The following is a 15,432-nucleotide window of genomic DNA, read 5'->3' on the forward strand; positions in this document are numbered from 1 at the left end:
CTCCCCGATCGCTTGCATTGCTGGCTTGTGGCCTTGTACCTGTACACTTGTACTAGTAGTATCTTATACGACTGAAAAAATGCATGCTGATTGGATGCTCGCTAGCCCAATACGCTGGCTGGATCATTTCCGTATTTGTTTTTGCAAAGCATGCACCGGCTACGAATATACTACTCCTACATTACATAGAGCCAAACACTGGGAGGCACATGCATGATGCCATCGGTCCTGCTCCTTGACTTGTTGACAGGCCTGCACTGCAGCTGCGAGGACGCTTTCGCATCCTGGCCGCCGGCGACGTCAGCGCGTGCATCAACATCACCGCCGCCCGGCCGGCTGCAGGAGCAGGTCGGGGACTCGTATAAATAAACAGGACGGCAGGCACCATCGATCGGCTCCCCAGACCCAGAGGTGCTGTGCAGGAGGAGATGGGGAAGGAGGCAGGAGCAGCGGCGGAGTCGTCGTCGACGGTGGTGCTGGCCGTCAACGGCAAGCGGTACGAGGCGGCCGGCGTGGCCCCGTCGACGTCGCTGCTGGAGTTCCTCCGCACCCAGACGCCCGTCAGAGGCCCCAAGCTCGGCTGCGGCGAAGGTACGTTACGTCAGATCAGAGCGCCATTGTTGAGCTTTCGGCTCTCCTATGTTTCGTTCTGGGCTTCTTGGCAACTTCCAAGCAGACATGGTAGCTAGTTTTCCTTGGAGTCTCCTAGTATGTATTTGCGTGCATGTGCATTCTCTTCGCCAACTTTAGATTGCAGATCGAGAGGCTGCCAGTGCCTTTTCGTTCCCTGATGCATGGGCGCTGGCGCTATCTTTCGTCCATTTCATCCAGTGGAGTGGAATTCCCATTGGATATATAGCTTCGATTTTCTTGTGTACCTCCTATTTTTTTGCTTGGGATGTCACCGTCTCACGGATCGGACATCCCAAGAAGCTAAGACCAATCCATCCATAGAGATCGAAAGGCACAACCTGCCTTGGCTGCTACTATTTCATCAACCTATGTGCCTCGATACCAGCTACAAGAAATCAATACAGATGCTTCTTGCAAACTACAATAGTTATAGCTAGAAAGTCAATATGATGTGCAAGGACTTTAAAATACAGATCCCTAAAGATGCTTCTGCATTTTTTATACACTACAACCAATAATGCAATACTGATAGTCAGACTGATTGCTATACAGAAATGCACAGAGTTTGACTTTTCTCAGAATAAAAGACGTCTTGCATTTTTCAATGGAAGGAATACCGTCCTGCATTTGCTCTCAGGCAGGACTCGACTGACTGTTTACTTAATAAAAATAATCATTATATTTAAAAAAATCAGGTACTATTATGTTTGGGACATACTACACAGGAAGCTAATACTACAAGAAACAGGAATTATCTTTTGAACTATATAGTATTTGCTTTATATAACGAGGTTACAATGTAAACTTTGAATTTTCCTGCACCTTCGTTCTATAGAATTAGCATCAGCTTCTACATTTATCTCTGAATGCAAAAATATCTGCTATTCTTCATGTACAGTGAAGTGTGAAGATAAAAGAGCTAAAGTCATCCCACTTTTACAATTTCACATTGTGGCAGGTGGCTGCGGTGCATGCGTGGTCCTCATCTCCAAGTACGACCCGGAAACAGACGAGGTGACCGAGTTCTCTGCTAGCTCCTGCCTGACGCTGCTGCACAGCGTGGACCGTTGCTCGGTGACCACCAGTGAGGGAATCGGCAACACCAGGGAAGGCTACCACCCCGTGCAGCAGCGCCTCTCCGGCTTCCATGCCTCGCAGTGCGGCTTCTGCACACCCGGCATGTGTATGTCCATCTTCTCCGCCCTTGTCAAGGCCGACAAGAAGTCCGATCGCCCAGACCCTCCCGCTGGCTTCTCCAAGATCACATCCTCGGAGGCAGAGAAGGCTGTCTCTGGCAACCTTTGCCGCTGCACCGGGTACAGACCCATTGTTGACGCCTGCAAAAGCTTTGCCTCTGATGTTGACCTCGAGGACCTGGGCCTCAATTGCTTCTGGAAGAAGGGTGACGAACCTGCAGAAGTCAGCAAGCTGCCGGGCTACAACAGTGGCGCCATTTGCACATTTCCAGAGTTTCTCAAATCCGAGATCAAGTCTACACTGAAGCAGGAAAATGATGTTCCAATTGCAGTCTCCGACGACGGCTGGTACCATCCTAAGAGCATGGAAGAGCTTCACAGGTTGTTTGATTCCAACTGGTTTGATGAAAATTCTGTGAAGATTGTAGCTTCAAACACTGGGTCTGGAGTGTACAAGGATCAGGACCTCTATGACAAGTACATTGACATCAAAGGAATCCCAGAGCTTTCTGTCATCAACAGAAGCAGCGAAGGAATTGAGCTTGGATCAGTTGTGTCCATCTCTAAAGCTATTGAGGTGCTGTCAGATGGAAATCTAGTCTTCAGAAAGATTGCTGATCACCTGAACAAAGTGGCTTCACCATTTGTTCGGAACACTGCAACCATAGGTGGAAACATAATGATGGCACAAAGGTTGCCATTCGAATCGGACATTGCAACCGTGCTCCTAGCTGCAGGTTCGACAGTCACAATTCAGGTGGCTTCCAAAAGGCTGTCCTTCACTTTGGAGGAGTTCTTGCAGCAGCCTCCATGTGATTATAGAACCCTGCTGCTGAGCATATTTATCCCGGACTGGGGTTCAGATGATGTCACCTATGAGACTTTCCGAGCAGCACCTCGTCCACTTGGCAATGCTGTCTCATATGTCAATTCAGCTTTCTTGGCAAGGACATCAGGCGGTCATCTAATTGAGGATATATGCTTGGCATTTGGTGCCTACGGAGTCGATCATGCCATCAGAGCTAAGAAGGTTGAGGATTTCTTGAAGGGAAAATCACTGAGCTCATTTGTGATACTTGAAGCAATTCAACTACTCAAAGATACCGTTTCACCGTCAGAAGACACTACACATCGTGAATATAGGATCAGTTTGGCTGTCAGTTTCTTGTTCAATTTCCTATCTTCCCTTGCCAACAGTTCGAATGCACCATCAAATATTGATACTCCCACCGGGTCATATACTAATGGAACTACAAATCGTAGCACTATGGACTCACCTGAGAAGCATCTTAAGGTTGACAGCAATGATTTGCCAATACGTTCAAGACAAGAAATGGTTTTCAGCGATGAGTACAAGCCTGTTGGCAAGCCGATCAAGAAAGTCGGGGCAGAGATCCAAGCTTCAGGTATATACTCTTATACCGATGCATAAACTGATTTAGCTTGAACTTCCAAACATGTTCCACTGTGGTGAACCTCTTTTCTTCTGTATACTCCACAAAATAATCATCTCACGGCTCCTTTTTTTTGTCTTTATTAGTACAATAGATTGGTCAGTGCAGAACCATCTCATAAGCTTCCGTCCCAGCATTCTCTACTGATTCCTCTCTTAAAAATGCACTAAACCATATTCATTTTTCTTATACAGGGGAGGCTGTGTATGTTGATGATATTCTTGCTCCCAAGGATTGCCTCTATGGAGCATTTATCTACAGCACACATCCTCATGCTCATGTGAAAAGTATCAACTTCAAATCATCCTTGGCTTCACAGAAGGTCATCACAGTTATAACTGCAAAGGATATTCCAAGCGGTGGAGAAAATGTTGGAAGCACCTTCCTGACGGTGCTAGGAGATGAACCACTATTTGCGGATCCAATCGCTGAATTTGCTGGTCAAAATATTGGTGTTGTGGTAATGTTTCTTTAGTGTTATTTCAGATTACACAAAAATAGAAATATGTTTTTGTATAACCAGGCAAGCTTATCGTATCTTGTTGCTTTTCAATTCACTCAGATTGCTGAAACACAAAAGTATGCTAATATGGCTGCAAAGCAAGCTGTTGTTGAGTATAGCACAGAAAATCTGCAGCCACCAATTCTGACAATAGAAGATGCCATCCAAAGAAACAGCTACTTCCAAATTCCCCCATTTTTAGCTCCAAAGCCAGTTGGTGACTACAACAAAGGGATGTCTGAAGCTGACCACAAGATTCTATCAGCAGAGGTACAGAACACTTTGTTATGTTCAAAAGGATATATTTATATATACACTCTGAATTTCCAGCAAGGGCAAACACTCACGCCTAGTATTTTTGTGCCCACAGGTAAAACTTGAATCCCAGTACTACTTCTACATGGAAACTCAAGCAGCACTAGCAATTCCTGATGAAGATAACTGCATAACAATCTATTCCTCGGCACAAATGCCCGAGCTCACACAAAGTTTGATAGCAAGGTGCCTTGGCATTCCATTTCACAATGTCCGTGTCATCAGCAGAAGAGTAGGAGGAGGCTTTGGTGGAAAGGCAATGAAAGCAGCGCATGTAAGTCCTGCCTATAACTAGAGCTTTGATTCACTCAATATTTTGTATTTTCAACTGCCACTGTATTGTCAATTGAACTTCATGATTTGACCAAAAAACTGTTGAGATGCAAATGTGTTAGAGATGACCATGAATTTTTTTTGCCTCTTTGTCAGACCGCATGTGCATGTGCCCTTGCTGCCTTCAAGCTGCGGCGTCCAGTTAGGATGTACCTCGATCGCAAGACGGACATGATAATGGCTGGAGGGAGACATCCAATGAAGGCGAAGTACTCTGTTGGTTTCAAGTCAGATGGCAAGATCACAGCCTTGCACCTTGATCTTGGAATCAATGCTGGAATATCAGCAGATGTGAGTCCAATAATGCCACGTGCTATCATAGGAGCTCTCAAAAAGTACAACTGGGGCAATCTTGAATTTGACACCAAGGTCTGCAAGACAAATGTCTCATCAAAGTCAGCAATGCGAGCTCCTGGAGATGTGCAGGGCTCTTTCATCGCTGAAGCCATCATCGAGCATGTTGCCTCGGTGCTTGCACTAGACACTAACACCGTCAGGAGGAAGAACCTTCATGATTTTGAAAGCCTTCAAGTTTTCTTTGGAGAAAGTGCTGGGGAAGCTTCTACATACAGCCTGGTTTCCATGTTTGATAAGCTGGTCTTGTCTCCAGAATACCAGCACAGGGCTGCAATGATTGAGCACTTTAATAGCAGCAATAAATGGAAGAAACGCGGCATTTCTTGTGTGCCAGCCATTTATGAGGTTAGTCTTCGACCAACTCCAGGCAAGGTATCGATCATGAATGATGGTTCCATTGCCGTCGAGGTTGGAGGAATTGAGATAGGCCAAGGATTGTGGACTAAAGTGAAGCAGATGACAGCATTCGGATTGGGACAGATGTGCCCTGATGGTGGCGAATGCCTTCTGGACAAGGTTCGGGTTATCCAGGCAGACACATTAAGCCTGATCCAAGGAGGTTGGACTGCTGGGAGCACCACTTCTGAATCTAGCTGTGAAGCAGTTCGACAATCATGTGCTGTACTCGTTGAGAGGCTGAAGCCTATCAAGGAGAGTCTCGAAGCTGAGTCCAACACAGTGGAATGGAGTGCCTTGATTGCTCAGGTGAGGATAACACTTAACTCTAACTTTGTTGGTAACATGTCCCTTAATTTGATTGAAAGAGGTACCAAGAATTACAGTTACTCAAATCCTTTGCCTCCCTTCATTCCATCATTAATCAATCAGTAGCAATGTCAGATAAGTCTAAGGAACTGGAACTCAATATCAAGCAGTTTAAATTGTTCATGACATTTGTTCCTCATCTACAGGCAAGCATGGCGAGTGTGAACTTATCAGCACAGGCATACTGGACTCCTGATCCATCTTTCACAAACTACTTGAACTATGGAGCTGGCACCAGCGAGGTATCCTGACAATGCAACTGCAATTTTTTTTTTTGTTGGAGGTTGCAGCTCCAGTTCTTCTAAAGCTGACATTTCATTGGAAATTTGCAATGGACATTGCAGGTGGAAGTTGATATCCTAACAGGAGCAACCACAATTCTACGCAGCGACCTGGTGTACGACTGCGGGCAAAGCCTAAACCCTGCTGTGGACTTGGGCCAGGTTAGCTACAAAATGAACACAGCTCATGTAGACCATTGTATGGATGAAAATGTGCTCCTCCTCTGAACACTGTTCATCACTCAATCAGATCGAAGGCTGCTTTGTCCAAGGAATAGGGTTCTTCACGAACGAGGACTACAAGACGAACTCGGACGGCTTGGTCATCCACGACGGCACATGGACGTACAAGATCCCCACGGTGGATAATATCCCCAAAGAGTTCAATGTTCAGATGTTTAATAGCGCCCGTGACAAGAAGCGTGTCCTGTCTTCAAAAGGCAAGCATCTCCTCACAATGTTTCATTTCACCCCCGTCTCAACATTCATGCCATCATGCCGACCTTCTCAACAAACCGCTTATGAAAAAAAAAATTGACATACCGCGGACATGTTTGTTGCAGCTTCGGGCGAGCCGCCGCTTCTTCTGGCGTCCTCGGTGCACTGCGCGATGAGGGAGGCCATCAGGGCGGCGAGGAAGGAGTTCTCGGTCAGCACCGGCCCCGCGAACTCCGCCGTCACGTTCCAGATGGACGTGCCGGCGACGATGCCCGTCGTCAAGGAACTCTGCGGCCTGGACGTCGTGGAGAGGTACCTCGAGAGCGTGTCTGCCGCCGGTGCCGGCCCAAACGCGACGAAAGCATAGATCCAGCAGGCCTCAGGCTGCAGTCGCCGCACTGCCAGTGCCAGAGATGATGAGTAGTGGAGTGCTCTGAGGTACAGTACAGAAGAGATCGAATTGGGGAGCTCAGGAGGTGCGAGGAGCGATGAACAGTATATAGAGTGAATAATAAACTATGCCGTTCTAATAATCATGTGTTGGACGGCGCGTGTGTGGATTGTGGATGAAATCGTCAATCGTGTGCTTCGACAGGATTTTGAAGAAATTTTGCAACGCATGGTTCGTGGGTGCATACCTTCCTTCCGGGTGATTGGGCATCTGATCAGAACCACACTACGGATGCGGAGTTGCGGACGTTCAGTTGTGAAGGACGATCGGTGATTCACCTATTTGGACTAGCCTTCTGTACCTGATTGCGTCGTGGCTAATGACATGCATCTTAGTTCTAGAAGATGGCTCCTAGACAATTTGAGAGGTCTTTGGGGAAAATGTACAAAAACAAAATATTTCAATTCCAAATTTTAATAAATCTAGAAACGGGAGAAAGTGCTAAGTTATCAGTTAAGTTTGTTTATAACACTAGCAACCATTGATGTCGATTATTTTTAACCACGGGCGTCGCAAATCGTTGTTAATATACAAATGTCCTAGTATTTTATACCCCTATACGTCTAAATTTCACCTTTGGACCCCAAGAGTCATGCCATGACCTACGGTGCCGAGATCACGTCCCGGCGCCATAGCATATGGGCCGAGCTTTGAGGCTGTGGTGGCGTAACTAAACTATGTGGCCGTGACGTGGCCGAGCTCGGCGCCATATATCTCTGACGCGCGCCGCGCGCGCAGCGACAAACCGTGAAGGTCAGCATCTCATTTCTCAAAACAGAAAATGAGGGTCAAGAAGGTCCGTCCGTTGTATAAATCCTACTCGTACGCAGCAGTATACGGGATATATGTTGCCTGGCTGAGCCCGTAGCTGTGTGTGTGTGAGTGCCGCTGGGCGCATGCATGATGGCTGGCGCGCGCTAGGCCGGGGCAGGCCCAGCTTGGTCGGAGTAGCTAGCTGCCGATGCACGTCGGCAGGGCGGAGGTACATGAATGAAGCGCTGCCCGGCCGCCAACCGACACGTGGTAGAGTACGGCAGGGGCCCTGCGAAAGCAACCGCCACGTGATGCCCAGCAGGCCGGTGTCAGAGGAGAGGGCCGAGCGGGCCTGAAAGAGGCGGCCCGCTCTCGCGTCGCGTCCGCGTCCCCATCCCTCGTCAGCTCTACCCGCAAACCTGCTGCAAGCTACCTCGCCGCCCGCCCGCCCGCCTCCCTTGCGAAGTTTCCAACCGACACATCGCTTCGCATGCGGTTGGGTTGGCACCGCGGAGGACCCGACCCCGGCTCGGAGAATTTCCCGTGCAGCGCAGTGAAGTGGTTTAATTTGCAGGGAACGAAGGATCAGGGCGCGCCAGCCGCCAGCGGATTACTTAACCTGACCATGCCAAGCTGGCGCCGGGGAGCTGCTTTGGCCAGGGGATCAGTTAACTAATCGGGCTCGTGGATTCTGATGGGCTCGGGGCGCGGGGTGGCCGGGCGTCACGTGGGCCGGGGACGGAACTGCGTATGGCCTGTATTGGAGTAAATCAGAGTATAATTGAACTAAATTTCATTTCACTTCGATACATGTGGATTAAGGTTGATACACGTACATCTAAACGAGCCCTAAGAGCGTCCACAGTGTGTCAACCCGTCCTTGGGTCTTAACTGGAGCCCACAACTGATTAGACGTCACATGTTCTTCTATCAGCAATGTATCGAACCCAGCATGAGTCCATACGTGGGGCCAAAATCAACTGCACCCTCCTCTCCTTTGCGCGAGCAGCAATGCCAGGAAAGAGTTCTTTATTTCTTCGACCCAGGTTCCATGCGAAGGAGCCGGTCCTTCATCGAACCATGGTTGCAGTGTATAGGACCGAGTTCCATCTTAGCATTTATTGTATCGCACCGGCTTCGACCCTCCCACTGCGGATGCTCTAAGCAAGCACGAGTGGGCACGTGCGGCCGTGCCGCGGGGATTCCGGGGACCCACCCCACCCGCCCGCGCCTCGGGATCCTCGTCGCCCTCACGTGATTCGGTGCCGGTGCCGTGCCGCACCACGGGCACGCACTCGGCGCGCGCGCATGCACGCAGCATGCTCCCCCACAAACAGAGTCGCTGTTTGGCTCTTGCTGCGGCGTCGCTCCATCCCTTCACCCATCCCGCTGTGGCTCTTGTATATATATCATATATGCCCGGCCGGCTGCTCGGCGCCCACCCGCCCAGCAGTAACAAAATGCACCACATGCCTCCTCGAGAAAATTGCAGCATGGTTGTTTTTCTTTCTTTACAACGAAATTGTGTAATTAATGAAGTTTATGTTACCGAAAATAGTGGACTTCATTCCTTTAGGGCACAAATTATAATAAGGCCAGTCTCAATAAGAGTTTCATAAGCATTAAATAAGCTGATGTGGCATAGTTTAAATAAAGAGAGAGATGAAAATAATTTTATGGGATGAAACGAGTTTCATGGGGGAAACTTGTTTGCACTGTTTCCAATACCAGAGAGTATTAAAAACAGAGTCATGAAACTCTCATTGAGACTGGCCTAATGTAGCTGATCATCACATCGATGCACTTGCAAGGGTAGCATCAGACATAGCAGTTGTTTCATGTATCGTAAGCATTGGGGGGAGTACTCCGCGTACCACCAAATAAACAGATGATCTGCTGTATAGATGATACAACTATTGGTTGTAAACTAGTATTGGTCTTTGTCAGGCATTTCCTTACTACTACTATAAGCCCCGGCTTGTGAGTAATTTATAGTGTGTTAGATTTGTTGAGTCAGGTGATGTATCATTAGTTCATCTCATTAATTTTGGTGAAATCAACACATTCCTCATGCATGTACTAATTATTAGCTTACGAGGAATGAGGTGGTGATGGATCAACTCATTCCATTCCATAAACCAAATACAAAAAGTGAGGAGTAAGAAGACGATGAATCACCTCGTTCCTCGAACCAAACGCACCAGTTTCTTGAAGTACTGCCTGTAGCCCATACAACTTTCTTCCTATTTTTTTATGTACATGTAGGTGAAACTTCGTTCATCTCCAGAAGTCAGTACCATATACTCCGTATACAATACCATGCATGCATGTTGTACCATGAATCCATGATAGGTGTCAACTTTGTACAATGGGATGTCGCATACGCAACATTTAACGAGGCAGATGCCCATGCACAAGCTGTCCCCACATGTCAGCTGTTTATCGCCCCTATATAGGTGCTTGTCTCCCCGGCGTACACAATGCGCATATTGTGCCCTTGTTTAGTTCCAGGAAGTTGGAATTTGGGGCTACTGTAGCACCTTCGTTTTTATTTGGCAATTAGTGTTCAAACATGGACTAATTAGGCTCAAAACGTTCGTCTCGCAATTTCCCACCAAACTGTGTCATTAGTTTTTTTTTCGTCTACATTTAATGCTCCATGCACGGGCCGTAAACATTCGATGTGACAGGTACTATAGCACTTTTTAGGAATTTAGGGTGAAACTAAACAAGGGCTGTCTGATTGAGTGGCGGGTGTAGCTTAGCTAGGACCGTAGGACGCAACGACAAACAGCTAGGGTGTGTGGTCCCTCTAGGCGTACACAAAGTAAGGCCCCGTTTAGTTGCTGGCCGATTCGGCGCCGGCGGAATTCTGAAACACTGTAGTGCACTGTAGCATTTCGTTTGTATTTGGTAATAATTGTCCGATCGTTGACTAATTAGACTCAAAACGTTCGTCTCGCAAAGTACAACCAAACTGTGCAATTAGTTTTTGATTTCGTCAACATTTAATACTACATGCATGTACCGTAAATTTGATGTGATGGGGAATCTTCTTTTTGCATAGTGCCAAAATTTGGAATTTGGGGTAACTAAACAAGGGCTAAGTGAACGGAACGGAGGTGGTGCAGCACAGGTAGCAAGCCATCTCGTAAATTTCTCATGTCCATGACGACCATACAGCCCTACCTCCGCCGCGTGGTCCTTCATGTGGTCGCAAAATGGCAACCATCCCATCCATTACGAGCCTGTATCAACGGTCCCTTGTGTGCTCTATATATATATATATATATATATATATATATATATATATATATATATATATATATATATATATATATATATATATATATGCGCGCGCGCGCGCGCGTGTGTGGCTTGGGACTCTAATTAGTTTGCTCACATAGCTAGCCCTCGTCATACTGGACGAGAACATCATGTTTTCAGAAATTGGAGATATCAGCACGCACGGACAAAATCAGACCTGTGATCGTACATGTTAGTTGAGATCGAAAAAGAGATATCCGACATGTCGCCCGTGTGTGTGTATATATATATATATAAAATAATTGTCAAGATTCAATGGTGCTACTATATATACCCTTGTCGTCGCTACTTGAAACAGAGACCAGACGTTAGTTGTTGTGCTAATATAGCAGCCAGCAACAAACCCTCGACCACGTTAAATGGAAATTGTTGTTAGTGTATTTTGTCTTTAATTCCATATATAATTTGGATAGTGCCAATTATTCCTTTGGTAATTAAGCGATGTACTCATGGCCTCATGGGCAGGATGGGGGAGAGGATAGGAGGTGAGTGAGACGTGTGAGAAACGGGGTGAGCACGTCGTACTGGCCGGCCGGGCAACGGTGAAAACTGAAAAGGAAAGGGGACTGGCCCTGACCGTCAGGGCCAGAGAACCCAGAGGCCCCGCCAGAGCGAGGGGCGCGCGGGCAGAAGCAGGCCAGGGCAGCTGGGCAGGGGTCCCCATACCCACAGGCGCCGATACTCCACGTTGCCTTGACGTCAAACCCTTTTACCTGCGGGCGGTAACTACCACCGGCAACCAGCCAGTGCAATTCGGCAATTCCTCTTCCTCAGCGTCAGCAGCAGCGCCAGCCGCCCAGCCTCCAGCTCCACCAGGCCCCCCCACCGGGCCCTCGTCGCCGTCGTTTCCCTGCGCACTCTCACCTCATCATTGATTACTGCATGCATGGAGGTACTCGTAGTAGTAGTGTCAGTGTGTCACAAGTGAAAAGTGACTGATGTCCGGTGTAGATATATAAGAGTACTCCACTCCTAGTACGAGTACTAAGTATGTTGCAGCAACATTATCTTCATATCTTATCTTTATCCGAACTCTGAGCGTAAACGCAACTCCAGCGGCGACCTCCGTTCCCTGCGCACAACGTACCCATTGGTGGTTCACCTCCTAATCTCCACAAGCTAATTTATTATCTACTCGTCAGATCGGGAGCTGTCACTGACAAACGGTCCCTTGGCGATGGCTCGGTCATGACAAGTTTTCACTTGTCGAACGAAACCCAATAATTCTCCATAGTTTCTTTAAACCCAACGGTCACCCTGTTCGCTTTCTCGTATCAGCCATGATACAGCAAAACAGTATCAGCCGATTTATAAGCCATAAAAACGATCAAGCGAACGAGGTGTGTAATTAATTGGCTTGTTATATAGGTATAAATAAACATTATATATATATATATATATATATATATATATATATATATATATATATATATATATATATATATATATATATATATAGACACACACACGTGTATTTGAAAAAGGGATACAACTAACTGGAGTACGTACCTAACGGTGTGATCGATCATATCACACGGTGTGGCCGGCCGGCACACCGTTTATTTCTTCCTTGACGATCGATCGATCCAAATATATATTGAGGCAAGTTTTTTCGAATGGAGCCGGGACGACGTATGGACAGAGGAAATTGACCGATTAACCATTCTCAGTGCATGCGTGGCAGACTTTTTCCCCCGCCTGCTGCGTACGCGTACGAATGCCCCTGCGAGGCGAGCAGCATTGATTTCCGCCAGGCCAGGATGCTTCGGCGTCCACTCCCCTGGACGGTTGCACAGGCTACAGCTCATGGAGTCACGTGGTCTTGTGCATGCATTGCGGTTAAAGTAACCGGATTCTCTTCTTTCTTCCCCGTCTCTGTCTTCAGTTTTTTTTTCTTCTTTTATTAAAAAAATACTGGGACTGCTGCTATTGGTACTGGTACAGCCAGTAGCTAACGGAATTATGCTAGGGAGGGGAGAGAGTAGAGTATTTTTTGGGAAAGTTTCTAGGAACTAAGGCCCCGTTTAGATTCCAAAAAATTTTGCGTAGTACCCGTCACATCGAATCTTGCGTCACATGCATGGAGTACTAAATTTAGACGAAAAAAAACTAATTACACAGTTGGTCGAGAAATCGCGAGACGAAACTTTTGAACCTAATTAGTCCATAATTAGACACTAATTACCAAATACAAACGAAATGCTACAGTGAGCAAAAATCCAAAAAATTTTGGATCTAAACGGGGCCTAAACGAGCACTGCGTGTGAGACGAGTGGTGGTGGAGCATATATGAGCATATGAATGTGGGTGGGCAGAGAGTGGATGGATGCAGTGCATGCGACGGCGCACGTTGGGGCCTGCTGCTGCCGTGCTGGGCTGCAGCTTCCTCGGCCCTCCCCCTCTGCACTCTAATCTAATTCTATACACCCCCGTAATTGCACCTCCCTAATATGCTATCATATGCACAGCTTTTGTCAAAACATAGTTTTGTGCACACACATAGCTCCACCTCTTTCTAGTCTCCTCCCATCACCTCACTTCGCAACAACCCCTTCCTTTGTTACCGGTGATAAAGTGACTGGAGGCCCCGACCCCCAGAGCCCAGCACTATTTCTTCCCCCTCTCACCACTCCACTCCATCCCCTCCTCTCTCTCTTTCTCACACACAAGCACACACACACTCTCCCTCACTCTCGTCACTGAGACTAGCACAAGACCAGCAGGTACTAGCTCGTACTGGAACGAGCACGGTCACTGGCTCGTTTCAAGGAACTGATGCCCTGTGTCAATTAAGTAGCAGTACGTCGTACGGTTAGCTCTTAGGCAGCTAGCTCTTGTGTTGGCGATCGATGGCGTCGGAGTGGGAAATGGCCATGGGGGTGGATCTCGGCATGGGAATGGGCACATACCACCACAACGCCTCCAGCATCACCACGGCGCCGATGAGCAGTCCCCACAGCGGCGGCGCCTGCTACTCCACGGCAAACCACCACCATTACTACGGGATGCCGCCCATGGGCGACACCATGAGCGTGGACGACCTCTCCACCGGCGCTGGCGCCCACGAGTTCTTCCCCACCGCGGCCACTGACAAGCAGGGACACCACTCGGGGGCCATGATGGGTGAACCATCACCCACCGCCAACTCGTCGGATCACCAGACGTCGTCGCTCCTCTCCTTCGCCGATGAGTTCTACATACCCGTAAGTACATATCAAAATTAAATTAAATATATACATGAATTGTTACCTACTGTACTTATTAGAGAGGTTTCGATGCATGAGATCGCTAAACAAATGTGGTATACATGATGATTTAGAGCGAGGAAGTTGCCGAGCTGGAGTGGCTATCCAAGTTCGTGGACGACTCCTACTCGGACATGCCGAATTACTCGTCGGCCGCGCATGCCGCAATGGCAGCGGCTGCGGCTGCGGCTGCGGCTGCTAACGCGGCAGGCAGTGGAGGAGGCACCTCGGCCGGTCAAGACAGCTGCGTCACAGCGGCGCCTGGCCGCGGCGCGCGTAGCAAGCGGTCGTCCCGCGCGACCGCCGCGGCGTGGCACTCCCTCGTGCCGCGCCCACCATCGCAGTCGTCTCCATCACCATCGTCCTGCTCGTTGTCTTCGGACTTCCCGTCGTCGAACTCGAACAAGCCGGCACGCCCGAACGGCGGCAGCCGCGGCAAGAAGAGCCCGGCGGGGCCCGGCGGGGAGGTGGGCATGGACGAGGGCGGCGTGCGCCGGTGCACGCACTGCGCGTCGGAGCAGACGCCGCAGTGGCGGTCGGGGCCGCTGGGCCCCAAGACCCTGTGCAACGCGTGCGGCGTGCGGTTCAAGTCCGGGCGGCTGATGCCTGAGTACCGGCCGGCGGGCAGCCCCACCTTCGTGCTCACGGAGCACTCCAACTCGCACCGCAAGGTCGTGGAGCTGCGCCGCCAGAAAGAGCTCATCCTCATCCGCGGAACCCACCATGACGCCGCCGCAGGATCCGCCGGCGGGCCGAGGCCGGAGCTCATGTTCCGTGACTACGGCGGCGTGTGTTAGCTTAGCTGCCCGGCACGGCAACCGGCACGGAGGAAGCTCGCGTCGTGCATTGCATGCATGGAGCTTTAGATCCTTTTGCGAAATTCTGCCGTTTCTTACTTTCTTTCCCTGCGTATTCCACATATTTTCATTTCTCTTTTTGTTAATTGTTATTAAATTGTTGGTACCTATACCTCCTCCCTGCTTCTAAGTTCTTGAGAGAGATCAGTGCAATGAATATAATTCTGTTGGTATAAATTGTGATCGTTAATTTGTCAGTAATCATGCTCATAAACCCATCATGTATCGAGTACACAAATTGAATAGTCATGATTGTGATTTAGCAAGCATATTAGTTATGGCACGCTTTCTGTCCGTACTACCCGTACGACGTGAGCACGTTCCGTCTGTACTACCCAATGGTATCCGACGTGAACGCGTGCCGTCTTGTTAGGTTCTCTTCGGCTGCTTGTAAAGCTGTTTGTGCTGATTTGTATGCTAATTTATTGGGAGAGAAAAATAATATACCATAATTTATAAGCCGATTTATAATGACAGCCGAACACTCTCTTAATTAAATGACAGAGAAGCTCAACAATTCTTTTT

General features: G+C 48.5%; 2 protein-coding genes across 2 annotated transcripts; both read left to right on the forward strand.

The window, feature by feature from the left end:
• Positions 1-224: 224 nt before the first annotated feature.
• LOC136474439 (indole-3-acetaldehyde oxidase) lies at positions 225-7,035 on the forward strand. Its single transcript, XM_066472043.1, has 10 exons — positions 225-591; positions 1,592-3,235; positions 3,478-3,743; positions 3,846-4,055; positions 4,156-4,374; positions 4,530-5,495; positions 5,702-5,797; positions 5,900-5,998; positions 6,087-6,276; positions 6,400-7,035. Exons 1-10 carry the CDS (start codon positions 429-431, stop codon positions 6,639-6,641), a joined length of 4,095 nt encoding a protein of 1,364 aa, XP_066328140.1. The 5' UTR covers positions 225-428; the 3' UTR covers positions 6,642-7,035.
• A 6,403-nt stretch (positions 7,036-13,438) lies between these two features.
• On the forward strand, positions 13,439-15,051 carry LOC136477763 (GATA transcription factor 4-like). Its single transcript, XM_066476025.1, has 2 exons — positions 13,439-14,008; positions 14,125-15,051. Exons 1-2 carry the CDS (start codon positions 13,655-13,657, stop codon positions 14,845-14,847), a joined length of 1,077 nt encoding a protein of 358 aa, XP_066332122.1. The 5' UTR covers positions 13,439-13,654; the 3' UTR covers positions 14,848-15,051.
• Positions 15,052-15,432: the final 381 nt, after the last annotated feature.

This window comes from Miscanthus floridulus, chromosome 1 (assembly GCF_019320115.1).
Source record: "Miscanthus floridulus cultivar M001 chromosome 1, ASM1932011v1, whole genome shotgun sequence".
Classification (NCBI taxonomy): domain Eukaryota; kingdom Viridiplantae; phylum Streptophyta; class Magnoliopsida; order Poales; family Poaceae; genus Miscanthus; species Miscanthus floridulus.